Source organism: Salvelinus namaycush, chromosome 28 (genome assembly GCF_016432855.1).
Source record: "Salvelinus namaycush isolate Seneca chromosome 28, SaNama_1.0, whole genome shotgun sequence".
NCBI classification, from domain to species: Eukaryota; Metazoa; Chordata; class Actinopteri; order Salmoniformes; family Salmonidae; genus Salvelinus; species Salvelinus namaycush.
The window spans coordinates 46,217,314-46,245,171 of record NC_052334.1 but is presented as its reverse complement, the minus strand read 5'-3'; the positions used below and the strand labels follow the sequence as shown (position 1 = coordinate 46,245,171).

Sequence of the window (27,858 nt, the reverse complement as noted above, 5' to 3'; positions counted from 1 at the left end):
AATATGACCACATATAAGGCAACCTGAGTTCCAAGAACAGGACAAAACTGTCCAGGGTAGTAAATATGGGCAGCAAGATAGTTGATAAACCTCAAAGGTAGCTAGCTCAGGGTATGTGCTGAGCAGTCAGAGGAAAGCGCTGACTTGCTAATGACCCCCCTCATCCACTATTCCCAGAGCTTGAGATGCTCCCCTCTGGGAGGCGGTTTAGGATGCCGAGAGCAACTAAGTGCTGTTGATGATGGTCTATGATGTACACAGGAATTAGTGGAATCATGTATTGTAGATAACCAGGTGTCATTCAATCTTGATGATGATGATGACGATGAACTCTTATGACGAACTACTGATGAAGACAATGCAAGATACAGTATATGAACTTGAAGCTGCACTGGCACTGTAGCTGGCAGGTTGTACCTTGTATTGTTTATTTTATGAACTCAAGAATGATCTGCTCGTGATGGTGTTTCAATGGACTCAATAAAATGCAAAACAAAAATACAATTGTAAAAAAAAAAAAAATGTAATTGACATTCAAAAACGAAGTGAAAATAACTCAAACGATGTTAAGTTAAGCTATAAATTATACATTTTAAGGACATTTGCCATAATATTCAGTATTCAGTATTTTTTTAAACGTTAGTTGCACTAAATTCTGGCATCCCAAGTGGCGCAGTGGTCTAAGGCACAGCATTACAGTGCTTGAGGCGTCACTACAGACCCGGGTTCAATCCCAGGCTGTGTCACAACCGGCCGTGACTGAGAGTTCCATAGGGCGGCGCAAAATTTGCCCAGCGTTGTCCGGGTTAGAGGAGGGTTTGAACAGTTTGGTACGAACATGTGTACTGTTACACCCCTATTGAACATGCTCCTGAAGTTAAGTTCTTTGATCTTTTCTTCCTCCACAGCACCTCCTACAGTCCGAATAATCCACTCTGGCCACGCATGCAACATCGAGGAGGAGCGCTACACCGAGCGCGTCTACACCATCCGGGAGGGAGAGACCCTGGAGCTAGCATGTCTGGTCTCAGGCCACCCTCGACCTCAGGTGAGATCATCACCGCACTATCCCCAGACCCAATTTACTTATGTACTGCGTTGTCTGTGCCAGCAAATTAGAAAGACTATAACGGACATTACCATTCAAGTCGAAATTCTGTGATGGGTGGAACAGTGGCCATATTGAGCGTATCAGTCAAATTGCTGTGGTCTGAGCATAGAATTAGAATTACTAGAACATACACTCATTTAAGTGAACGTTCCGTAATGGGTGGACAGGCGGCCATATTGAGTGTACCCACAACTGTACCAGTCAAGTTGCCATGGTCTAGCATTTCTATTTCTACTGCTCCTGCAAAGCCTCCACTTTTTAGACTTCCACTTAACTGCCTTTCTGTAAGCACCTTTCCTTTGCCGGAGCGGCAGGGCTCAGTCAAGCACTCTCAGACTCTAGGCTTCTGTAGGCAGCGGCGACGGTGCGTTGTTCTGTCGAAGTCTTTATATGTGCAAATGAGTTCAATCACACCGAGTGAAGAGGAGCTCCCCATTGGGGGAAATGGCCATAGGGGAAATCATCAGATGTGCTCTACTGCAGTACCAGCCCCTCAGGGAATCAAACATTTACACTAAAAACAAGAGAGAACTGGAAAAGACGTGGGGGGAGAGTCTTAATGAATCCGTGTGATAATCTTTTATTACTCTACATATTTGAGTGAGTGAATGGGAAAGGCATACATTAATTTGACACAGTGGATGGTAGAGTTGGGGGATGTATTACTGGGGGATGCAATGTTTTATTGTGGGATTTTAATTAGAATTTTAATTAGGATACCCATTAGCTGATGCCATAACATCAGCTAATCTTCCTGGGGTCCAATACCGAATTTAAAAGACTGACACCAATGGCGCCGGAGGGGATGGCTGCCATTTTACGGGCTCCTAACTGTGCTATTTTGTGTGTATTTTTGCATTGTTTGTAACTTATTGTGTTACTCTTTATATATTTTTTTACTTTAGCTTATTTAGTAAATACTTTCTTAACTCTTTTTCTTGAACTGCATTGTTGGTTAAGGGCTTGTAAGTAAGCATTTCACAGTAAGGTCTACTACACCTGTTGTATTCGGCGCATGTGACAAATACAATTTGATTTGATTACAAATAATTACATTTACATTAAGACATTACAAACATTTAGCAAGTGGATATTACAGACAATTAAAATAACTGACAGGTAATGCATTTAACATTCAGTGGGATTAGTATCTGTCCAGTCATATGGTCGATCACATTAGATGTTCTTTTATTGTTTTCTTGAAGGTAGGTTTATTTTTTGCCTGAGAAATGTGATTTGGTAAAAACAAATCACATCAAAGTTTTGTCGCATACATATATTTGCAGATGTTATAGCAGGTGCAGCCAAATACTTGTGTTTCTAGCTCCAACAGTACAGTAAAACCTAGCAATAATTCCATTCCGTGATGGCTCTGTTGATTTGAGGAGATGTGTCCTTGGTCTGGGGGTTATCAGATGTCCTAAACTGGCTGGACATGCAGATTGGTCTGCCATGTAGCTTGCTTCTGTCTAGATCATGAGCTGGTCAGTATGTGTAGGTAATGCTTTCTAATGCAGCTTTTTTGAAAGACATCACGTAGTAGAACTGCGTAAGTGTTGCTCTCCACTTTCTGGAGGACCGAGTTTTGAAATTAGTGGAATTAGAGTATTATAGCTAAGGAGATGGAGAAAATTCTGCCGTTTGATTGCAAATATGCAGACCGAGTCGAATAGAGAACACACAGAAGGCTGTTGTATAAAACACCTGTCTCCGGATTACATCTTCAAACTAAGGGCAAACATAGCATCCGTGACAGAGAGGGAGAAGCGTCCCTCCGTGTATACGGGTAAGAGAGTCTAGCTATTTACATTTTCAGATATTACACATTTCTAATTTTGTCAGAAAGTCGTTATCATTTCAAGCTAACGTGTACTGTTAGGTAGCTAATGTTATGTGTATGATCTGTGTAGTAATATTATTCGTATCTCAGAGCCATTTGCATTGCTAGTTACAGCCTAATGTTAGCTAGCTAACATTGAACCTTGCGTGGCTAGCTACCTGCAGATTCATGCACGGTAGTAACGTTTTGAGTTGGGATTATGGTAATTGTTTAGCTAGCTAGCTACATGTCTAAACAAAAGACTCCACTATGCAAGTAACTATTTCAATAGAATGTTTAGGATGTCACTGCGACAACTGTCGATAGACATAGCCAGAGCGAATTGACCAGCTCTCTACACCGATTTCTGAGCACTCTTGTCTGAGTGTGCCAGAGCGCAGAATAACTGACGAATTTACCAACGCTCAACACCCGTTGAATATGACTGGTGTCAGTAAACATTGGCAAAAAAGCGTAATTAAATTGTTGCCAGCAGCACAGTTGCAGTCACCAACGCTCTGGATAGCATAAAAACAGCCTAACCAGCTCTGCTAGGGCGAGTAAACTGGTCAGTGAGCTGTTCTCTCATTTTGCCTGGAAGTAGCTAGCCAACGTTAGCCAGTTAGCTTGGGTGCTTGACTGCTGTTGTTAGGGCAGAACGCTCGGATCAACCCTACTCCTCGGCCAGATTGTCCTGTGTGCATTCTGGAGTAACTTCCGGCGCCAACAGAGATGGCCGCCTCGCTTCACGTTCCGAGGAAACTATGCAGTATTTTGTTATTTTACGTGTTATTTCTTACATTGGTACCCCAGGTAATCTTAGGTTTTATTACATACAGTCGGGAGGAACTACTGGATATAAGAGCAACGTCAACTCACCATCATTACGACCAGGAATACGACTTTCCCGAAGCGGATCCTCTGTTTTGTCCACCACCCAGGACAATGGACCGGATACCAGCCGGCGAACCAAAACAACGTTGCCGTAAAAGGGGCAGACGAAGCGGTCTTCTGGTCAGGCTCCGGAGAGGGGCACATCGCGCACCGCTCCCGAGCATACTACTCGCCAATGTCCAGTCTCTTGACTACAAGGTTGATGAAATCCAAGCAAGGGTAGCATTCCAGAGAGACATAAGAGACTGTAACGTTCTTTGCTTCACGGAAACATGGCTCACTCGAGACACGCTATCGGAGTCAGTACAGCCAGCTGGTTTCTTCACGCATCGCGCCGACAGAAACAAGCATCTTTCTGGTAAGAAGAGGGGCGGGGGGGGGGGGGGGGGGTATGCCTTATGATTAACGAGACGTGGTGTGATCATAACAACATACAGGAACTCAAGTCCTTCTGTTCACCCGACTTAGAATTCCTCACAATCAAATGTCGACCGCATTATCTAACAAGAGAATTCTCTTCGATTATAATCACAGCCGCATATATTCCCCCCCAAGCAGACACATCAATGGCCCTGAACTAACTTTATTTGACTCTATGTAAACTGGAAACCACATATCCTGAGGCTGCATTCATTGTAGCTGGGGATTTTAACAAGGCTAATCTGAAAACAAGACTCCCTAAAATCTTTCAGCATATCGATTGTGCTACCAGGGCTGGTAAAACCCTAGATCATTGTTATTCTAACTTCCGCGACGCATATAAGGCCCTCCCCGGCCCTCCTTTCGGAAAAGCTGACCACGACTCCATTTTGTTGCTCCGTGCCTATAGACAGAGACTAAAACAGGAAGCTCCCGCACTCAGGTCTGTTCAACGCTGGTCCGACCAATCTGATTCCACGCTTCCATTGCGTCAAACAACAAACATTGACGAATACGCTGATTCGGTGAGTGAGTTTATTAGCAAGTGCATCGGCGATGTCGTACCCAAAGCAACTATTAAAACATTTCCAAACCAGAAACCGTGGATTGATGGCAGCATTCGCGCGAAACTGAATCCGCGAACCACTGCTTTTAACCAGGGCAAGGTGACCGGAAACATGACCGAATACGGACAGTGTAGCTATTCCCTCCGCAAGGCAATCAAACAAGCTAAGCGTCAGTATAGAGACAAAGTAGAGTCACAATTCAACGGCTCAGACACAAGAGGTATGTGGCAGGGTCTACAGTCAATCACGGATTACAAAAAGAAAACCAGCCCTGTCGCGGACCAGGATGTCTTGCTCCCAGACAGACTAAACAACTTCTTTGCTCGCTTTGAGGACAATACAGTGCCACTGACACGGCCCGCTACCAAAACCTGCGGACTCTCCTTCACTGCAGCCGACGTGAGTAAAACATTTAAACGTGTTAACCCTCGCAAGGCTGCAGGCTCAGACGGCATCCCCAGCCGCGTCCTCAGAGCATGCGCAGACCAGCTGGCTGGTGTGTTTACGGACATATTCAATCAATCCTTATCCCAGTCTGCTGTTCCCACATGCTTCAAGAGGGCCACCATTGTTCCTGTTCCCAAGAAAGCTAAGGTAACTGAGCTAAACGACTACCGCCCCGTAGCACTCACTTCCGTCATCATGAAGTGCTCTGAGAGACTAGTCAAGGACCATATCACCTCCACCCTACCTGACACCCTAGACCCACTCCAATTTGCTTACCGCCCCAATAGGTCCACAGACGACGCAATCGCAACCACACTGCAAACTGCCCTTACCCATCTGGACAAGAGGAATACCAATTTGAGAATGCTGTTCATCAACTACAGCTCAGCATTTAACACCATAGTACCCTCCAAACTCGTCATCAAGCTCGAGACCCTGGGTCTTGACCCCGCCCTGTGCAACTGGGTACTGGACTTCCTGATGGGCCGCCCCCAGGTGGTGAGGGTAGGTAACAACATCTCCACCCCGCTGATCTTCAACACTGGGGCCCCACAAGGGTGCGCTCTGAGTCCTTTCCTGTACTCCCTGTTCACCCACGACTGCGTGGCCATGCACGCCTCCAACTCAATCATCAAGTTTGCAGACGACACTACAGTGGTAGGCTTGATTACCAACAACGACGAGACGGCCTACAGGGAGGAGGTGAGGGCCCTCGGAGTGTGGTGTCAGGAAAATAACCTCACACTCAACGTCAACAAAACAAAGGAGATGATTGTGGACTTCAGGAAACAGCAGAGGGAGCATCCCCTCTATCCACATCGACGGGACAGTAGTGGAGAAGGTAGTAAGTTTTAAGTTCATCGGCTTACACATCACGGACAAACTGAATTGGCTCACCCACACAGACAGCGTGATGAAGAAGGCCAACCTCAGGAGGCTGAAGAAATGTGGCTTGTCACCAAAAGCACTCACAAACTTTTACAGATGCACAATCGAGAGCATCCTGTCGGGCTGTATCACCGCCTGGTACGGCAACTGCTCCGCCCACAACCTTAAGGCTCTCCAGAGGGTAGTGAGGTCTGCACAACGCATCACCGGGGGCAAACTACCTCCCCTCCAGGACACCTACACCACCCGATGTCACAGGAAAGCCATAAAGATCATCAAGGACAACAACCACCCGAGCCACTGCCTGTTCACCCCGCTATCATCCAGAAGGCGAGGTCAGTACAGGTGCATCAAAGCAGGGACCGAGAGACTGAAAAACAGCTTCTATCTCAAGGCCATCAGACTGTTAAACAGCCACTCCTAACATTGAGTGGCTGCTGCCAACATACTGACTCTGTACTCGATACCATCTACTGCATCTTGCCTATGCCGTTCTGTACCATCACTCATTCATATATCTTTATGTACATATTCTTCATCTCTTTACACTTGTGTCTATAAGGTAGTTGTTGTGAAATTGTTAGATTACTCGTTGGTTATTACTGCATTGTTGGAACTAGAAGCACAAGCATTTCGCTACACTCGCATTAACATCTGCTAACCATGTGTATGTGACAAATAAAATGTTATTGATTTGAACGCTCCGAGAGTGAAATGCTCTGAATTTACGAACAGACAATCTGACATTGCTCTGAGCTTACAAACACCCAGAGCACACTCAGGCACTCCAGATTAAATTCATGAACACACACGTAGTATAAGCCAGCCTTTAGTCTTTAAATATTTGGTTGTTTAGTGCATCGCTTCACATGTGAATCCTTAAAGAGATGGGTGGGGCTAAAGCTTAAGAGGGTGTGAACGATGCTGAATGGGTGTAGACAAAGAAGAGCTCTCCAGTAGGTACCACAACATTGAAGGTCTATTTTCTCAAAAGTGAGGTTATTAATTGATCAACTTTCAAAGCATAATTACTTTCCCATTGTTCCTCAACTGTAGTATATGATATATAATTTTCTAACTCTGAGTCTCTACTTTTATCCAATGTAAAAAACACAATTTCAAATTTTGCTACATAAGACTGAATCGAGCAGGTCGGTCACAAATGTGGAAAAAGTCAAGTGGTTTGAAAACTTTCCGAATGCACTGTACATACCCACTGTGTAATCGCTGACTGAGGGTAAGTCATTAGCAAATATAAAGTAGAAGAGTGGGCCTAGGCAACTGCCTTGAGGAACACCACAGTGTAAATCTTTACTGTCCGAAAAACTACCATTAAAGAACACTTGTTGCCTTCTCTTGGATAGGTAGCTTTCCATGCGGGATAGAGCGGCAGACATAAAAGCATAACATTTCAGTTTAACTAGCAACAGTTCATGATAAATTATATCAAAAGCAGCACTAAAGTCTAACAGCACACTAGCCAATCATCTGTCATTTGCGCTAAGGCCATACTCGTATAATGTTCTTCTCTGTATGCATGCTGGAAACTTTCACTGGGGACAGGGGGTACATGACTCCCCCCCTCCCCCACACACATTCTGAAATAGCATTTTTGTCGTCGTCCCCCAGTTTTAATATTGCACCGTGATACAAAAGCGGCATTTTTGTGTTTTAGGACCATGCAGACACCTCAGAGTGGTCGGGTAGGCTGTTTAGTGGTTTCAGCCGGCTAGATTTAGGACCGTGCAGACACCACAGAGCGTGCGAACAGAGGCAGCTGTTGTCTGTGTGTTGTGCTTTTTCTCCGAGCTGTAAAAGCAAGCAGAGCAGAAACTGGCTACTCTTTATTTGACTGATGTAACTGCGGTTTGACTTAACAGAAGAAATTATATTAATTCACAGTGCTAAGCTAGTAGTGTAACTGATATCTGACATGTAATGTTAACTAATGTTTCAGTCTCTCTCAACTGAAGTTCTGTCAGACGTGAATTAACTAGCTAGGTAGCTAGTCGCTACCACAGCCAGTTCAGCTCTAGCCTCTAGCTATCTGTCCGGTAGCAGTATCTAACAGCTGTTGTGTATGTAAATATTTTGTAGCCTTTTTATCCTGTTTCAACAGAAGTGAATTAACTTGGCTGGTTTTCGCCAGTTGATGTACCATCAGAGCTAGCCAAAAGTTGGCTAACATTAGCTAGCTACCTCACTAACTTTGGCTATTATTTCTGCCTCAATCACACTAGACCTGAATCAAAGGATGAAACCACTGTTTTTTGACAGCACAACGTTAGTTTTTCTTAGAGTCAGTATAGCAATGTAATGTTATTGATCTGTCAGTTTCCCTAGTTAATTACTTACTGACACGGTATAAACAGCTCTACAGGCAACACTGCCGTGGTGCAGTCAGTACACAGCACTATGCTCATCATGTCTTAGCAGGATTAGATGGCGACAGGTGTCCCAGCAGGGTCAGACAGCCAGGTCGTTGGCTGTAACTCTAAGTAATTTGCCGTTCAACCTCTTCTCTTTCTACTTGGGGAAATTAAAACTTGCAATGCCTCTCATTCATGATACAATCTTTTATAAATGTATATGACAGTGAGCCATCAGTTGTACTCATTGCATTTCTCAACTTGTCCACTTTGCCTGTGAAATAGTAATTAAATCAATTTGCAGTGCCACATGGCTTCATAATAAATATATCCTCTGATTCAACAAAAGAGGCAGACATGTTTGAATTCCTACCCATTATAACATTAAGTTCTCCATTTTTTTCCCCCATCACTCTTGACTTCATTGATTTTGTGCTGATAGTATCTTTTTTTTTCTTGGATGTTATGTGCTAGTGTAACGGCGGCCTTCCCTCTCTTCACTAGAAGAAGGGGTGAAACAGGGATCGGACCAACACGCAGCGTAGCCAGTGCTCAACATGTTTAATTAACAACAACTACTGTGAACACTAAACAAATACAAAATAACAAAAGTGGCAAACCGATACAGACCTATCTGGTGCAGAACACAAACACAGAGACAGGAAACAACCACCCACAATCCCCAACACAAAACAAGCCACCTATATATGATTCTCAATCAGGGACAACGATTGACAGCTGTCTCTGATTGAGAACCATATTAGGCTGAACACAGAAACAGACGAACTAGACACACAACATAGAATTCCCACCCAGCTCACGTCCTGACCAACACTAAACAAGCAAAACACATAAGAACTCTGGTCAGGACGTTACAGCTAGGTCACAGATCACAGATGGTTTCATCCATCTCCACTATACAGGACAGTTAATGAATACAGTAATGAATTCCACAGTAATGAATTGTCTGAGATCCATCCCCCCGTTGCTAAGTCCAACTGTCCAACCTGTGCGACCAAGGACAGATGGCGGCCTGGCGGCTACAATGAAGCCGGGTACTATTTTACTGATTTCACATCCATTTCGTTGGTTGGATGGGCTTCAAACATGCTGTAGATTTCCAGAGCTTGGCTTTTGGGGCTTGTCAGTGATGGAGCTACTGGCACCGTCCAGCCCTAGCACTAGCTACCTTCTCCCCCCCAATGACAAAAGTGTCATGTTCTTCTCTGCTATTGTAGACTCAGCTGTGCTAGCGAGGCCAAATTATGTTTATTCAAATTTTCCACACATTTTCTGCTTAAGACAATACACGTTGTTGTCCATATTGGTTTTTGCTGGCTTGAGATTGAGAATGTTTTCTTCCTCAGTGATGAGCACCATATCTCCCTCTTTCAGAAGAGTAGCTTGCCACCAATGCAGCCTAACAACCAATACATTTTACCTAGGCTTGGCGGTATACAGTATACTGGGTATTTTTATAATCGCAGGGGTGTGCGTGCTACGCCACTGCTTATAACTATAATTTAACAATCTAAGTAAGATGTGCCAAATCAGGGCTCCAGTTATGCATTTGGTTTTCTAACTTGCCAGCTGAGTGGCTAGCTTGGAAGATTGTAAGCTTCTTGGTTATAGCAGAGACAAGAAATCCCTTCCTGAATCATGAGCCCTGCTGCCTAAATAAATAGTTTTGTGCGTTTGGAAAGAAATAGCGGCCCTTGTGTGCACTGCCGGTAATACTGTATATCCCGCTACGGTACAGGACCGGTATGAAAATCTGGATACTGCACAACCCTAATTGTACCTTTCCATCACCATTTGCGCCAAGCCATTATGTACTAGTTTGCATTTTTGTACTGTTACAATAGATTTTAGTATGTGATTAAGTCCTTCTTTTAATGTGATTGTCATTTTAGTATGTCATGATGCTTTTGTCTATTGGTTTGAATGGAACTTGAATGTTCATAGAGTCAACGGATATTATAGGGTCAGGAAGAATCTTTGGAGTGGCCTGGCTTCCATCCATGTGTAAAATGGAGCCCAAATGTTTTGACTTAATCCAAAGAACAGTGTTCGACCACATGGGTTTGTGTGCTGAGTATTCACCTATAGTTTCAAACATGACGCTGGTTGCCTCCCAAGTGGCGCAGTGGTCTAAGGCACTGCATCGCAGTGCTAGCTGTGCCACTAGAGATCCTGGTTCGAGTCCAGGCTCTGTCGCAGCCGGCTGCGACCGGGAGACTCATGGAGCGGTGCACAATTGGCCCAGCGTCGTCCGGGTTAGGGGAGGGTTTGGCTGACCGGGATCTCCTTGTCACATCCCGCTCTAGCGACTCCTGTTGCAGGCCGACCGCATGCATGCTGACACGGTTGCCAGGTGTACGGTGTTTCCTCCGACACATCTGTGCGGCTGGCTTCCGGGTTAAGCGGGCATTGTGTCAAGAAGCAGTGCGTCTTGGCTGAGTAGTGTTTCGGGTTACGCACGGCTTTCGACCATCACTTCTCCCGAGTCCGTACGGGAGTTGCAGCGATAGGACAGGACTGTAACTACCAATTGGATAGCACGAAATTGGAGAGAAAAATGGATTACATTTTTTTTAAAATAAACAACATGACGCTCATTGAACCAGTTATTTTTGGGGAGGATTCCACACCCATTTATTAGCAGAGTTCCATCTTGATAACAATGGTGAGCGCAGCGTTCAGTCTGGTTTAACCAGGCTACCTTTGCCATATCCTGGAAGGGAGAAGTGGTAAAGGATAAGGTCATGAAGTCCAGTGAATATATGGTGAGCACAGCATTCAGTCTGGTTTAACCAGGCTATCTTTGGCATAGCCTAGAATATTTACAGTGTAAAGCCATCTTTCCGTCTTGTTTACAGTCAGTGACCTCAGTGGCCACATTTGAACAATTTCCTGTAATTCAGACAAAAGTAGACGATTGTAGTCGAGGACTCTGTGTTCAGCTCTGGACATGATCAAAGTGGCACGTGCCATGACTGGTAGTGGTGACTATTGATTTGTTGATGGTATTTGTTCCAGCCGCTGACACATTGCTAGACTAATGAGCTCTAATGGCCCGTTTTGTTTTAGCCCTTTAATTGGTGTGCAAGGCTACATGAGCTCTGGATGATTGTTATTGTTATGGCAGAGACTTTTTTTTAAAGGCCAAATGTGATGGATAATTGTTGGATACTTCCTCCAGGATTGTCTAGCATACTACTGGGAATGCATGCTGCTATGTTTCAATGTCCTCACTAGCATACTACGTTAAATGACGTAATGCATTGGGCAATGGACATACATTGTAAGTAAAAGCTAAGTGCAGATGACATGATTGATTAACATGCTCAAAATGAAGTCATGTATTTGACGTGTATTCAAAGTAGCATACACTCTTAGAAAAAAGTAGAACCGTCTGGTTTTTCGGCTTTCCCCATAGTGGAACCCTTTTTGGTGCTAGGTGGAACCCTTCGCATAATCAACACTAGAAATGTTACACTGAAAAACACTAACACTGGCCAATTTGCTGTGTGCCATATACTGCTGGTACACTCCCTTCTAGAAAATACTAATTTAAAAAACAGAAATCATGGCAAAGATATCAACTGTCAGTACTGTATATGTACAATGATTAAGGGGATACCAGATACATGCACAAATATTCCCATAATATAGGTATAGTTTAAAACATTCTCACACCTATCGTTTTAAATGTATCAGATTAATCAAACTCCTGATGTTAAAGTTTAAACACTGAGGTAAACACTAATGGTCAGGCACTATTAAAAAAAAAAAAAAAGTACAATTATAAAGCTTATGCCTTCCAAAGAATCCATCTTGCCTTCCAAATAATCATCAAAGAACCCATTTTTCCAAAAACGGTTCTTAGGATGAAAAGGGGTCTAGGAAGAACCCTTTGCCTTACAAAGAACCTTCATCTTACAAAAATGGGTTCTTCAGATGAAAACGGTTTTTGGTAGAACCCTATCCATCTGCAAAGAAACCTTTTGTAACCCTTTTTTCTAAGAGTGTACTAGCATACTACTTAGAATTAAGTAATGCATTGGACATGTATTCTAAGTAGCACACAATCATTCTACTGACAAGGAAGTAGTACTGTATATTGGGTATGCATATCATGTAGCACGCTAGTATGGAGATTGGCATGTATTCAATCACTCCGCACCAGAATATCGTCTCTCTACACTCGTAGAATTAGTTCCTCAAGGAACCCCTGGAGTTTCTCAAGGAACCAGTGCTAGTCAATGGTTCATATTTGCACCTTTGTTTGTTGAGGGGTTCTTGGAGGAACCGTTCATGTTTCAAAGTAGCAAGTGTTCCTGGAGGAATCCTGGACTAGAGGCGTGGCTTAGTAAGAGGGTGAATTCCAGAAAGATATTTTTAGGCTACCCGTGTGAATAAATGTCATTCCTCTGTTCTGTTGTATTGTCATCACATGTTAAAGTTGAACACTGACAGTTTTTTTTAGCTTCAATGAGTCTTAGAGGTGTATGAGTTGGAATAGTTACCACTTTATTACTATATGTAATCACCAATGTTAATATTATGAATATTGTATTAGAAGATGTAATATGCGTAAATATTTAAGGAAACTATACATTTCCAGTGTACAAACTTACCATGATGAACAGGAATGACATTTACTGTAACGCATGGCCAAAAATAACTATCTCAAAGCCACGCCTCCAATAAGCCATGCCCCCAATCTTCTGATAGGCTGTCACCGCTACAATATATTATTAAAAAGGTTCTGGTTTGAACCTTGACACAGGGGTTCCTCAAATATCCTTTTCAGAGATGTTCCTCAAGGAACCTTTTTGAACTGGAAAGGTTCCCCTTGCGTGGCAATTCTTAGAACCCCCAAAAGGTTCTTCCAGACTCCTTTACTTCTAAGAGTGCAGCGCTGGCTGGTTTAGTATTCTGAAGGCGCTAATGTTTGAGTGAGTGTGTGAAGTCTGCGGTGACAAAGCAGTAATTTATCTTAAGACAATCCCACACATTATAATCAAGAAGCCGTTTGAAACTCCACAGGAAGTTTTCGACAGTTCAAAAGACACCTCATATTATGGGGAGGATTACCCTTTTTTGCACGAAGCTCAAGTGGAGTCTCCGACTTGAGCCCTTCCTCTGCCATATCCCCCCCAGTTAAAGCAGCACTGTACTGTATCTTCCTCTCTTCCTCCTCCCCTCTGCCTCTCTCTCTTTGATATGGAAAGAGCATGAGGGAGGAAGGGAGGGAGGGAGGAAGAGCAACAGGGGGTAGCAGACAGAAAATATTGTTATGTCATCCCACGGTTTCGGTATATTCAGCTAGCTAGCACACTGATGCACCTTTCTTTCTCCCTGCTCAGCCACTGTCCACATGCATGCATGCATGCATGCACACCCCCCACCCACCCACCAACCCACCCCACACACACATTCAAGAGTCCAAGATCATGCTTCCGGGGCTCCCACAGACAACAAGTGTGGCTGACTGGCAGATCCCCGGGACTGCTGCTTATAACAGACTGCGGAGGCAGTGGCGCTATAAATAGGCTGGCGAATGGGCATGCACGCCTGTCTTTTCCCAAACTGGAGCCTACGTCACTGCAGGGTGCTGATCGAGGGACTGAGGCGCTTCTCTCATATGCCAGTCATCTGCTGTTACTGCTGCTGCTGATGCTGGCTAGCTACATGCAGGCAAACCGGCAACCATATGATAGCCCTGCTGTGTTTGTGAACGACTATGTGAGTGACATACAAGGCAGAGAACAGCTCTTTCTGGAACATTCTGTAATGTGCTTCATGATCGTATCATAGGCTACAACCAGTGGCTTTGATAGACTGGATGGAATACGTGATAAGCACATGCTGACTTTGAAGCAGGCCACATCACAAAAGATGCATTACGATATTATATTGTTTATAATAAAGCATATATTACACATCTATAAGCACATTGTAAACATGACATTATAACCACATAGAGAATTTTCTAAGTAATACCTACGAGACCTGACTATACAGTGGTCCATCATGAAAATGGGCTCGGAACGTGCTCGGAACGTGTCTTAACCCAAGTGGTATTATAATTATTATTCTGCCTCCACACCCATGGTGCCATGAGAAAAGTAGCTAACCGAGCCAAACAACAAGTACATTTTACTTGGAAAATGGGGAAGTGGGAGGGGATAATTTGCAGGGTGGAGGTGATGAAGGGTGGGGCTGTTAGTGGCTCCTCATTGCCCCTCCACCTACCCTTTTGAATGGGTCTCTGCTGCAGCTCCCTTGACTGCCGACCCCCGGCCGTCCCCGCTCATAAGGAGCCGCTATGATAAAGGAGGGTTTTGTTGCAATGTAGGTCAACCACACAGGAAAGCTCACACAGGCCCCAGCAAGGGCCATGCCAGGGCTGAATGGGCAAATTGCTCTACTTGTTGGCATGACTGGCAGAGTGAGTGTAGTGAGTGTACACAGGGGGCCACACATCCACTTTCTTGCAAGCGCCATTTGCACATTCCCGAGAACACTGCTGCTGCCGACCGCTACGGTCTTCTTCGCCTTCGGAGGCCAACAGCTTCACTGATCGTATATATATGTAAATGCAGAATCCGTGCAAATGCATAGACAGGCAGCGGGAGACTGATGTTCTCATCCTTCTCCCTTCTCAGATCACAAATGTATTTTATCTGTCCAAATGCCACGGATGCCTTGTTTCTTGTTTCCAGATGCATGATGGGAAGGATCATAAGATGCCATGTTCATTTGATTTCCGTGATATCAGAGGCCTTTCTCTCCAAACATTCAAACATATTAGGTATTAGAGACTGTTTATCAAACAGCTTCAGCACCATTGAGAATGCCTCAAAGAGTTGCACAAAATTGTCAGAGCTGTTTTTTGAGGTTTTGTCAGAGTTCTGTGTGAAACTTGATGTGCCATATGGAATCCAGACCCACTGGATGGCGTTGGAATGGTGGACACATGTCGCAGTCTCACGAGAGCCACTCAAACACGAGCCACCTATATATATTTTATGCGCTTATCCATCAATGGCGCCATATATATACATTTCAGTCAATTTTACCATTTATATCATTGTTATGCATGTACTGTATTACACAAACACTTTGCTCTGTTGCGATTCTCAATCGAGAGTATATGGACATAATATATTATAAAGAAAGTTTAAAAAAATGTGTGGTACTACACTGAACAAAAATATAAATGCAACATATAAAGTCTCATGAGCTGAAATAAGATCCCAGAAATTTTCCAAATGCACAAACAGCTTATTTCTCTCAAATTTTGTGCCCAAATTTGGTCACATCCCTGTTAGTGAGAATTTCTCCTTTGCCAATATATTCCATCCACCTGACAGGTGTGGCATATCAAGAAGCTAATTAAACAGCATGATCATTACACAGGTGCACCTTGTGCCGGGGACAATAAAATGCCACTCTAAAATGTGCAGTTTTGTCACACAACACATTGCCACAGATGTCTCAAGTTTTGAGGGAGCATGCAATTGGCAAGACGACTGCAGCAATGTCCACCAGAGCTGTTGCCAGGTAATTTAATGTTCAGTTTTCTACCATAAGCCACCTCCAACATCTTTTAGAGAATTTGGCAGTACGTCCAACCGGCCTCACAACTGCAGACCGAGTAACCACTCCCTAGCTCCTGGTCTCCTGAGTTGCGCAGCGGTCTAAGGCACTGCATCTCAGTGCAAGAGGCGTCACTACAGGCCCTGGTTGAAATCCAGGCTGTATCACATCCGGCCGTGATTGGGAGTCCCATAGGGTGGCGCACAATTGGTCCAGGTTGGGCCGGGGTAGACCATCATTGTAAATAAGAATTTGTTGTTAACTGAAGGTAAAAAAAAAAATGTTAAACCACGCCGGCCCGGAGAAAAACTCATTCTGATTGGCTGGGCCTGGCTTCCATATATGAACTGCAACTCAGTAAAATATTGACATTTTTTCCATGTTGCGTTAAGATTTTTGTTCAGTATATTTGTTTCATTGATTGTTCCTCACATGGGAGCATAACAAAGTCCATATTTGAAAAGTCATTAAGCCCATATTTGAAAATACATTATTACTAGTTCGGTATTTGACTTCTTGTAAAAACATGCTCATTGGCTCATTTTAATCCAGAGTGTGTGTTGCAATATATTTGTCCCATGACTGATCCCATTGCTCTCTGTCCAGCCTGAGCCTGTTGTCCATAGCATTAGACCTCCTCAGTCACCTCTGGCCTCTATCTCTCTCCAACCCCAGATCCGGTGGACCAAAACGGCCGGTAGCGCCTCCGACCGCTTCCAGGACTCCAGTGTGTTCAACGAGACCCTGCGCATCATCCGGATCCAGAGGCACCAGGGCGGACGCTACTACTGCAAGGCCGAGAATGGCCTGGGCTCACCGGCCATCAAGTCGATCCGAGTGGACGTCTACTGTGAGTGAGCAGGCCTTGCCTCGGTCGCCTGCCTGCCCTTTTCCCATGCACTCCTCCGATGTTCGCTGCTAGGGCTCGGAATTAGCAGGGACCTAACGATACAATAGTATCACAATTCTTAGGTGCCTATATGATGTGTATTGCGATTCTCACCATTTTCATGATTCTATATGTATTGCGATTCGATACTGTAATCTTGATGTTCCAAACATATTGCTCACTATATGGCTGCTGCAGAGAGAGGTGAAAAAATGAGTTTTGATCAATCATGGAAATAAGTGCTGAAAAATGTCAGCTCACTATTTAAAAAGAAGATGGAGCGGAAAGTATCGATATAATATTGTATGTAACTGTATTGATGTAGCATGCATCATAAGTTCTGCCGATTGTCCTTTACCCTCTGCAGATTGCCCTTGTCCAGTTACTCATGCCTTGTGCTTTAGCTACTGAACAGAGGCATTAGCTCACTCACTCGTAGTCCTTACCGTCCCAGACAACATGACGTTGGGGTCGAAGAAAGTTGTTTCAAGCAGGTTAAGGCTATAGTAGAAGTACAACATTACTAATTGAAACACAAAAGGCCTCAAAAGAAAGCCACCACAGGTATGACGTCCGAGTAAATGAAATGTACCATACCCTCACTATAAAGCCAAAGGTAACAAACACATTATTCGTCCTTACTCGGGACAATCCGAAGTGTTAATTGCAGCCATTTCTTAATGCTGTGGACGCTACCATCATATCAGTGTCATCGCTGCTTTTATTCACTCAGTAAGGGAACTGCCCCCAGCTCTGTGAAGGCCTGACAGTGCACATTGCTGAAGAAATGGATAGTTGTGAAACAAAGGGGTTGTGAATTCCAGCAATACAGACAGAGCATCCCAAATGGCACCCTGTTCCCTACATACTGCGTTACTTTTGACCAGGGACAATAGTTAAATAAAGATGATAAAAATGTATACAAATTGCGCTATATAGCGAACAGAATACCATTTGGAACGCAGACTTAGATGTCTGAAGTCACGGTGCGTAATCCCAACATTGCAAATGAAAAGAAGCAGCAACACTACCTAAAGAGAGAGATCACCCAAATTGCAAATCTAATTTTATGGCTGTAGAAAGTACTTTGCAGACCCACCACCCATTGGTGTTCACTTTGAATTCTCAAAGAGTACTTTATAGTGTTTCCTTTGTGCGACTGTTATAGGCCTTAAGAGACAGATTGGGTTAAGCCTTTTAGATGGTGAATTCATCAATTGTTCTAATTGCTCTGTTAATCAGGGCTGATAATTGTAAATTGACTCAAATTGACTCAAATTGTTGGTGTTTGCATACCTGTCTCCAAAGCAGCAATTCAACTTCAAATGTCTGAGGACATAATGTACTGTTTTGCATATACATTTTCCCATTTACTGTGGCGGGCTAGATGTATACATTGAGTATACCAAACATTAGGAACACCTTCCTAATATTGAGTTGCACCCTTTTTCCCTCAGACCAGCCTAAATTTGTCAGGGCATGGACTCTTCAAGGTGTAGAAAGCGTTCTACAGGGATGCTGGCCCATGTTAACTCCAATGCTTCCCACGGTTGTGTCAAGTTGGCTGGATGTCCTTTGGTGGTGGACCGTTCTTGATACACACGGGAAACTGTTGAGAGTGAAAAACCCAGCAGCATTGCACTTCTTGACATAAACCGGTGCTCCTGGCACCTACTACCATACCCTGTTAAAAGGCACTTAAATATAATGTCTCAATTGTCTCAAGGCTCAAATCCTTCTTTAACCTGTCTCCTCTTCATCTAGACTGATTTGAAGGGGATTTAACAAGTGACATAAGGGGTCACCTGTATTCGCCTGGTCAGTCTGTCATGGAAAGAGGCGTTCTTAATGTTTTGTATACCTAGTCTATACTTTCTCTCTGTGGATGAGTTGTATCGGAAGCCCCCGAGAAGCCTTACTCTGCAATCTTCCCCTACCTCGGTCCTCCCACGAAAAAGTGAGCTACAAATTCTTCAACCCCCCAAAAAATGAGGTTGATCAAGTCAGCGTTTCCGTGTTTGACATTCAGCGTTCCCCGGCTGCCTGGAGCTGGCAAATACAAAAACGAGACAAATCTGGAGAGTTTGCACTCTGAGGATGTGCTTCCCGAGAGAGTGGAGAGGAGGAGACGATAGAGGGCCATGGGTTAGTTTACTGCAGAGATGCAAGATAAATAGGACCGGAGATGGACAGTGGCAGAAAACATTGCCAGGGGGAGACAATGAGCACAGTGTCATTACCCCTGACTCAGTGATCAGAGCACTTGCTTATTGTCTAATCTCTGCTCCACTGTGGCATACCCGCACACATGCACTTTTATCGATCCTGCCTGCTTCGCTAAATGAGACGAGCTGATCAAAGCAACGACACGTGTTGCTGTTCGCTGCCACTTGGCGATGCTGTGTTGGAATCCTTGGTGGTTGGCAAGGCTAAAGGACAACGATGACCTTGATTGAGTCTGACTGACATTCCACGGCAGTAGGAGAAAGAAATAAGGAAAACGTAGAGGAGAATTGACTCAGACTAATCTGCAAAGCCATAATTCATTATAAAAAAAATGCAAAGACGTTATAATGGTTTGTACAGGAAATGTGTCTGGCTCTGGACTGCCCGTGGTAGTAGTTAGTCGCAGTAGTTAGTCGGCTGGTGGGAAACAGATTTTTGAAGGTGCTTGTCTGCATCTCAAAGTAGCCCATAAAAGCCAGTGGCTCTCCCGTGGAGCACTTTTTAGTCATTATCGAGCTCTTGTCAAAATCACAGTTTTAAAAGCTCCCTCTCGATTGGAGCTGGAACTTTGGAGTCTAAGTGGCCCTTTTCATTAAACTTCAAGCACTACTCTGGCTGTCAAAACACGTTTGAAAGCACCTCAGTGGAGTGGGTGTGCCTTTAATTGACAATTATGGATGGAGTTGAGGATTCCTGAAATGTTGGATGGATGTATGATAAATAGGGGGGAAAAGTGTCATTTTGATGTGGTTGTCGACTGTAGAAGTCAGGGATTGTCATTACTGATGCTCTCCAGAAAAATATCCAGAAAAATAGAAAATATAAATATTTCTATGGTCTTTCATATGATGGATATTATATTTCACATGTAAAACAAATCATGATTTTCCCTCTTGTCATGCACATTTGGTATGAGTATTACGTCTGTGGCATCACAGGCTCTTTAAAGAGCTTAAGGGGGAAGATGTGATTGCAAAAGAGGACAACAGCTGTAGACCACTTGAACCAGCACACTTCATTTAAAGTCAGCCACTATATATAAATAGGTCCCTGGGATTAAGAAGGAAAGGTAATTGCCCTTCATGCGTTGACCTACACAAGTGTGTGGCAAACAGAGGCTGTTTGGAGGCGCCTTGATGCCAAGGACCACTGTTTCTATGTTCACTTTCTAGATTTGGATGATCCCATCGTAACCGTCCACCAGAGCATCGGGGAGGCTAAGGAGCAGTTCTACTATGAGCGGACGGTGTTCCTGCGCTGCATGGCCAACTCCAACCCCCCAGTGCGCTACAGCTGGAGGCGTGGCAAAGAGTTCTTGTCCCAAGGCTCGGATAAGGGCGTGGAGATCTACGAGCCCTTCTTTACACAAGTAAGCCGAAAGTCCACACCTGCTGCGAAATCTAGATCAGGGTCTAAAACTCGTGGCCTGGGTGCCAAATCTGGCCAAGAGCTGTTTCTTGTGGTTCCCTAGACAAATTGGTATCAGGCCCTCAGGGGAATTTTTCGGGCATTTGGGTAATTTTTGTTTGAGAACCCTTAGCTTGATCAAACAACCCGTTCCTCTGATCAGCATTTTAGATATTAAGGAACTGCTATTCTCATAAAGGAAGTAATTTCTTATTATGCAAATTGTGTGTTTTAATTGTGTGTGTTTATCCCCTTCACAGCATATAGAAAGTTTCCCATTGAGCACCCAAATCCCAAATGGGAGGATGTTTTGTGAGCGCAATTTCAGTGACTTGAGTTGGGAAATTGCACCAGTTTTTTTTTAAACATCTCATCTAATCTCCTCTCTCCTTGCAAAGTCAGCTCCGTTGACAGGAGAGATGAGAGCATTTTGACAGTCGTATGTCAGGCAGGCTTCACAAAGGCTGGTTTCATAAGCAGACAAACTATAATAGAGAAGGGAACAGCTTGGGCTCGCGGTGGCATGAAACTCACACAACTCAGATATGCTCGAAATGAGCAGAGGAAGATGGCACTTCAGGGGCTCGCTGTATTTTTCTCCCAGTGGAGTCTCTCTCTCTCTCTCTCTCTCTCTCTCTCTCTCACACACACACACACACACACACACACACACACACACACACACACACACACACACACACACACACACACACACACACACACACACACACAAACACACACACACACACACACACACACACACACACACACACACACACACACACACACACACACACACACACACACACACACACACACACACACACACACACGACCTAGTTTTTCAGGTAGACTTCACATGTTGTGCCATCCTCAGCCTAGTAATGCCTTCCTGAGTTTTAATTAAGAACATAAGGAACAATAACATATTCTAAGTATGTTGCCTGTGCTACAAAGGTGGCGGCAGACACGAGAGCAGACAAAACAGCTATTGTTGGTAAAAGGATTTACAATGTCATGACGATACGTGTGTTAATAGTGCTTGTATGCATCTTGACATTTGTCCCAAGCGCACCGCTTCAAGCACATCCAAATAGACAGCTAATGAATTTCATGAAACTGAAAGCTCGGTGTAAAGATAATACTCCTAGTTTGAGGACGGGGAATGAGCTCATTGTTGAAGCACTGCCAAGGAAGCTCTTTGACGTAGACGAGCCGACGAGACCAGTTCAATACCACTGCTATCTTACTTTGTAAGACACATTAAGAGCGACAGGCGGCACATCACTTTACACTGTTTCTCTTTCTGAGTTGCAGGGGGAGACCAAGATTCTAAAGCTGAAGAACCTTCGACCTCAGGATTACGCCAACTACAGCTGTATCGCCTCTGTCCGGAATGTGTGCGGCATCCCCGAGAAGAATGTTCTCTTCAAACTCTCTAACAAAACAGGTAAACCTTTGGGGCGGCTGAGAACACTGTTCTGTGTTGTTTAGCACTCATAACATCAAGGATCTGGCAATTTCGCCTATGAAAAGCTGCGGAATTGCCGGATTCATTACGGATGGGAATCCTGTTGGCTCGCCATTTTTCTCTGTGATGCTTCACCCACATATAGGGCCAATAATGATAGAGGAGAAAGCACTCGGGTCCTAATACACCGCCCTGCGGGTTTCCTGCTCTGGCCCTATACCCTTTAACCAGCATTGATTAGACTTACAGTGTATGTGAGCAGGCTTGCTTATGCCTTGCTAGTAAATGTATTTATCCCACTGGTTGGTATTGGGATGCCATGTGCCTATTGATAAACCTATAAAAGGTTATGAACTTACAAATGTAAAACCTATCATCAACTATACAGCTACACTATAGAACCGAATATCAACTAGTAACGGAATAGGATATGCTATTGGGGGACACCTGCTCGTCGAACATCTCATTCCAAAATCATGGGCAATAATATGTAGTTGGTCCCCCTTTGCTGCTATAACAGCCTCCACTCTTCTGGGAATGCTTTCCATTAGATGTTGGAACATTGCTGCAGGGACTTGCTTCCATTCAGCCTCGAGAATTAGTGAGGTCGGGCACTGATGTTCGGCGATTAGGCTTGGCTTGCAGTTGGCGTTCCAATTCCTCCCAAAGGTGTTCGATGGGGTTGAGGTCAGGGCTCTGTGCAGGCTAGTCAAGTTCTTCCACACCGATCTTGGGGCCGGTAGCGTTCTCCTGGCGTCCGCCAAACCCGTCCGTCAGACTGCCAGATGGTGAAGCATGATTCATCACTCCAGAGAACGCGTTTCCACTGCTCCAGAGTCCAATGGCGGCTGAGCCGTTGTTACTCAGATGAAAGTGAGGTGTTGTTGCTCAGATGATGGTGCCATGTTGAAAGTCACTGAGCTCTTCAGTAAGGCCATTCTACTGCCAATGTTTGTCTATGGAGATTGCATGGCTGTGTGCTCAATTTTATACACCTGTCAGCAATGGGTGTGGCTGAAATAGCCAAATCCACTAATTTGAAGGGGTGTCCACATACTTTTGTAGATATAGTGTATATCCTACCTTTGGGAGAATACTACTCAGTTTACAGCAGTTTACTATTGACTTGTTTGTTGACTTTTGACAAATCTCTCATGGACAGATGTACGTAACATAAATGGTATTGTAACATCTCTCAATAGACTGTGGGATGGAACAAATAACAAACGAACAAAGAACAAACAATTGTTCCGGTGCGAAGATTTTTCGTCACTGGTTATATGGACAAAATCTGAATTTTGCAGGTGTACACGTCTTTTGCATTTCGGAAGGTGAGGGAGCATTTGGCCCATGCTTTGACTGAGAGTTTCCGTTGTTGTTTCAGGTTTCTAGTTTTATTTCTCATAACTCTCATCTCAAGAACCTAATTGAGTAGCTGGCAGGAGATAAAAATGATGGGTGGCCGAGATTTAACTATTGACTTGTTTCATACAGACATACATTATAATGCATTCTACTTATTCCTGTGGTTTCAAGCATCCCCCACCATTAAACTGCTGGTGGAGGACCCTATCGTGGTGAACCCCGGGCAGTCCGTGACCCTGGTGTGTGTGACCTCCGGTGGGGAGCCAACACCCACCCTCACCTGGGTGCGCAACACGGATGAGCTGTCCAAGAAAAGCCGACTCAACGGGGGAACCCTCACGCTGCCCGCCATCTCCATGGAGGAAGCAGGAGTCTACAGTTGCGTGGCCAGCAACAACGTCGGCAACCCGGCTAAGAAGTCCACTGCCATCGTGGTCCGAGGTAAGGCCCTGGAGGTAATGCATTGATCCCGGACAAGCCTCCATTTGTTACCTTTATCCTGGACAAACTGTCAAAATATGACCAAAACAGTTAGGTAGCATAAGGACAAGCCTGACTCTGTCTAGGAGAACAGTAGCTAGGATCGTCTAGGGGCTAAACCTTCACGTAATTCTTGCATTGAGGTCAGTGGAAGATTTGCACAAACATTGGAATTACATGCACATGTATCTCAAGTTAGGATTCAGGCCTTAGTGAACTACCTGAGATGGTGTCCATTCTACACTCAGAAAAACGGGTTCCAAAAGGTTTCTTTGGCTGTCCCCATAGGAGAACCCTTTTGGGTTCCATGTAGAACCCTCTGTAGAAAGGTTCTACTTTGAATCCAAAGGGGTTGTACCTGGAACCAAGAGCGGTCTATGTGCAACCAAAAAGGGTTATTAAAAGATTTCTCCTATGGGGACAGCCATAGAACCCTTTGTTAACATTCTAGATAGCATCTTTTTTTCTAAGCGTGTACAAGGTCATATCAGATGTGGATGCTCAATTAAACGTGTAAAGAATCTTTGGAAACGGGTCTATTCTGACCAAATGGCACCAATGCGTGTTTGATTCCCCTCTAAAAGCCTTGCCACTGGGCTGTGTGTGTGTGTAGTCACTGAATTACTATCAGGGCCGGAGATATGATTTAACAACCCTCGGGGGACAAATGAGTAAGATCAAAGAAAACTAACGCATGCTTACTGTTTGATGCTCCCAGTAGCACCCTCTTTTATTGATTCCTATGCAATTATGTTTTTTACCCCGGCTTCTGTGATATACTCTTGCATTTTTGTGATGCTACTTTGCCTCCTGAAAAGGACTAGAAAGACGTAAGCCATCGTTTTCCACAAGTACATAGAGTAGCCAGCCAAATAGAAAAAGTAGACAGTCAGGGTTAGAATTATTTTGCCGAAGTAGCTCTATTTTGGTGTCCTCTGGCAGTGGTATAAAATACTTTAAAGTACTACTTAAGTAGTTTTTGGGCTTATCTGTACTTTACTTTTACTATTGATATTTTTTGACAACTTTTACTTCACTAGATTCCTATAGAAAAGAATGTACTTTTACTCCATACATTTTCCCTGACACACAAAAGTACTTGTTACATTTTGAATACTTAGCAGGACAGGAAAATGGTAAAATTCACACACTTATCAAAAGAACATCCCTGGTTATCGCTACTGCCTCTGATCTGGTGGACTCACTAAACACAAATACTTTGTTTGCAAATTTTGTCTGAGTGTTAGTGTGCCCATGACTATCCGTATATTAAAACAAATATTACAAATTGTGCCGTCTGATTTGCTTAATATAAGGAATTTTAAATGATTTAAAATTATAATTGACTTTTGATACTTAGATATATAATCGCCAAAACCCTTAGGCCTACCAGTAGCATTTGCAAATTAGGCTACACTGACTGATGAGACGAGAGCCATTCACTTTAGTGTCACTGTCTGGGAAACCCCGACATCCTTCACGCTTAGAAAAAAGGGTTCCAAAAGGGTTCTTCGGTTGTCCCCATAGGAGAACCATTTTTGGATCCAGGTAGAAGTACAGTAGATCAGGGGTGGGCAATTCCAGTCCTCGAGGGCCTGATTGGTATCACAGTTTTGCCCCAGCTCCAGCTAACACACCTGACTCCAATAATCACCTAATCATGACCTTCAGTTTAGAATACAATTTGATTAATCAGCTGTGTTTGCTAGGGATGGAGAAAAAGTGTGACACCAATCAGGCCCTCGAGGACTGGAGTTGCCCACCCCTGCAGTAGATAATATGAAGTGGAACAAAGGAGTGCAAACGTACTACTTTTTAACCCACCCACCCCTTTCTCTTGCCTCAGACAAGCACCCACTCAGACTCGATCTAGGAGAAACTGTGAGTCAAATTCTAATGGGCTGGACCATATGTGGTCTATTATGGCTGCTACAGCAATGGTTTACACCCGTATGTTTATATGGTCATTAGTACGATCAAACGTTCATTCCGCCTCTTGCACCTTAATAATTTTTCTGTCACAAATTTCTGTAATCAAACGTTTCTAGCCAGCCAGCAAACAGAATTGCGGGTACCACCCCAAAAAGTCATTTTCATTCCACTCATGAGGCTCAGAAACTGTAACTTGCCAGGGCAAATGCTGCTGCAGCTGTTGCATCTTATTTCACAGTCACCCCCTCTTCAAAGCGGATCGTCTGTGCGCAGACATCTGCTGGCACCTCGGGACGGGTTTAAGCTGCAGGTTTTGAGAGGAGATCCATTTATGTCTGTGGAGTCTTGGGCCCTGACAGCACACTAAGTCCGATAACAGAAAGCTCCACATTTGCATGGGGAGGGAGGGAGGGAGGGAGGGAGGGAGGGAGGGAGGGAGAGAGAGAGAGAGAGAGAGAGAGAGAGTGTAGACACAGGAAAACCTGGCTCCCTGTAGAGGAAAGGCTGTGCAACCACTGCACAATAGCAGAACCTGAGACGGAGCTGCATTTCCTGACAAAATGTCAAAAATATAAAACAATTAGAGAGTGTCATTTCCCCAAATTTGAAACCCTTATTCAAGGTTTCAAAGACCTCTCTGATGAGAGTAGGCTACCCGTCCTGTTGGGGGAGGACGCAGAGAGCTGTGGGTTGGCAGCGCACTACATTGCTGCCTGCCACAAGTTGAGGGACAGTGTCTGACAAACCAATCAACCTGCACATGTCCTCTACTGTATGTTTATTGTTATTGTTGAATGTATGGTTATTTTGACCCTTGGTTATTGTTGTTACTGTTGTCCTGTTGACAATTTTGATTCTCATTTTTATTTTTATATTGTAAATATCCAAAATAAGCTTTGGTAATATGTACATTGTTACGTCATGCCAATAAAGCAAATTGAATTGAATTGAGAGAGAGAGAGAGAGAGAGAGAGAGAGAGAGATTGCTTGTTTGTTTGTTTGTTTGTTTGTTTGTTTGTTAGCGGGATTCAGATGTTTTGCCAAGGCAGGAGATCAGTCCGTTGAGAGAAGGACTGGAGGCAGCTCAGGCTAGGAGCTCAGCTAGAGAGACCCTGGGTGGTAGAAGACCCAAAGGGAAAGGCAATACTGACTCCACACTCAGCATTTTTGTTCTACTATGGAGAAAAAGCACATCCATACATTCCAATCTAGGATTTGTGACAGTCTTCTTCCAAAGTATTATTTTGGGTTCTTTTTGGAAAGATTGTGACTCTTAGTCTGTAAAAACCTCAAAGGACATTGAATACTGTAGTGTAAATGTGTAGTAAGTGTTGAAATACTATAGAATCTGGATGCTTGTGCTCAACGTACGATATAATAATTACATCATACTGGTGAAGGTGTTCCAGTGTAACCCCATGATACGGCAACATAAGACAGAATTATTCACTCTTATTGTTGTTATTCACCAACCAAGGAGATTACAGAGTGGCAGCCGCTGTATTATTCTACAGTTTTGTAGACGCTCGCAAAAAAATGTGTTAGAGTGAACCGTTGTCTGCCTGGTCCTTCATCAAAGTTCTTCTACACAGGCTTCATGGATGATAAACAGACAACTCATCAGACAATAACCTTGATATGGTCTGTGCTGTGCAGCCGCAATGAGGGGTTGTTCATTCGACTGCCTCTCTCAAATAAGATATTCAGCCTCCGGTGACTTGGAAAGCTCTGCCACGCTGCCCCACAGCACAGATTGTAGAATCTCATTTGTGGGGTAGCAGCAGAGGGGGATTGCACTTACATTTAAGTCATTTAGGGTTTAGTGCCTTGCTCAAGACTACATCTACAATTTCTTCACCTAGTCTGCTCAGGAGTTGAACCAGCAACCTTTCGGTTACTGGCCCAATGCTCTTAACCGCTAGATTACCTGCCGCCCATGTAATCTCATTGTGTTTCTTGCCACTTT

At 44.0% G+C, this 27,858-nt stretch overlaps 1 protein-coding gene across 1 annotated transcript in view; it reads left to right on the top strand.

The window, feature by feature from the left end:
- The first annotated feature begins 838 nt into the window (after window positions 1-838).
- The window catches only part of LOC120023376 (MAM domain-containing glycosylphosphatidylinositol anchor protein 2-like), a 179,950-nt gene continuing 152,930 nt past the window's right edge, over window positions 839-27,858 (top strand). The window contains exons 1-6 of the mRNA XM_038967380.1: window positions 839-842; window positions 909-1,048; window positions 16,798-16,972; window positions 20,410-20,606; window positions 21,962-22,094; window positions 23,652-23,921. Of these exons, the coding sequence (XP_038823308.1) occupies window positions 839-842; window positions 909-1,048; window positions 16,798-16,972; window positions 20,410-20,606; window positions 21,962-22,094; window positions 23,652-23,921 (919 nt within the window). The remainder of the gene's footprint in view (window positions 843-908; window positions 1,049-16,797; window positions 16,973-20,409; window positions 20,607-21,961; window positions 22,095-23,651; window positions 23,922-27,858) is intronic.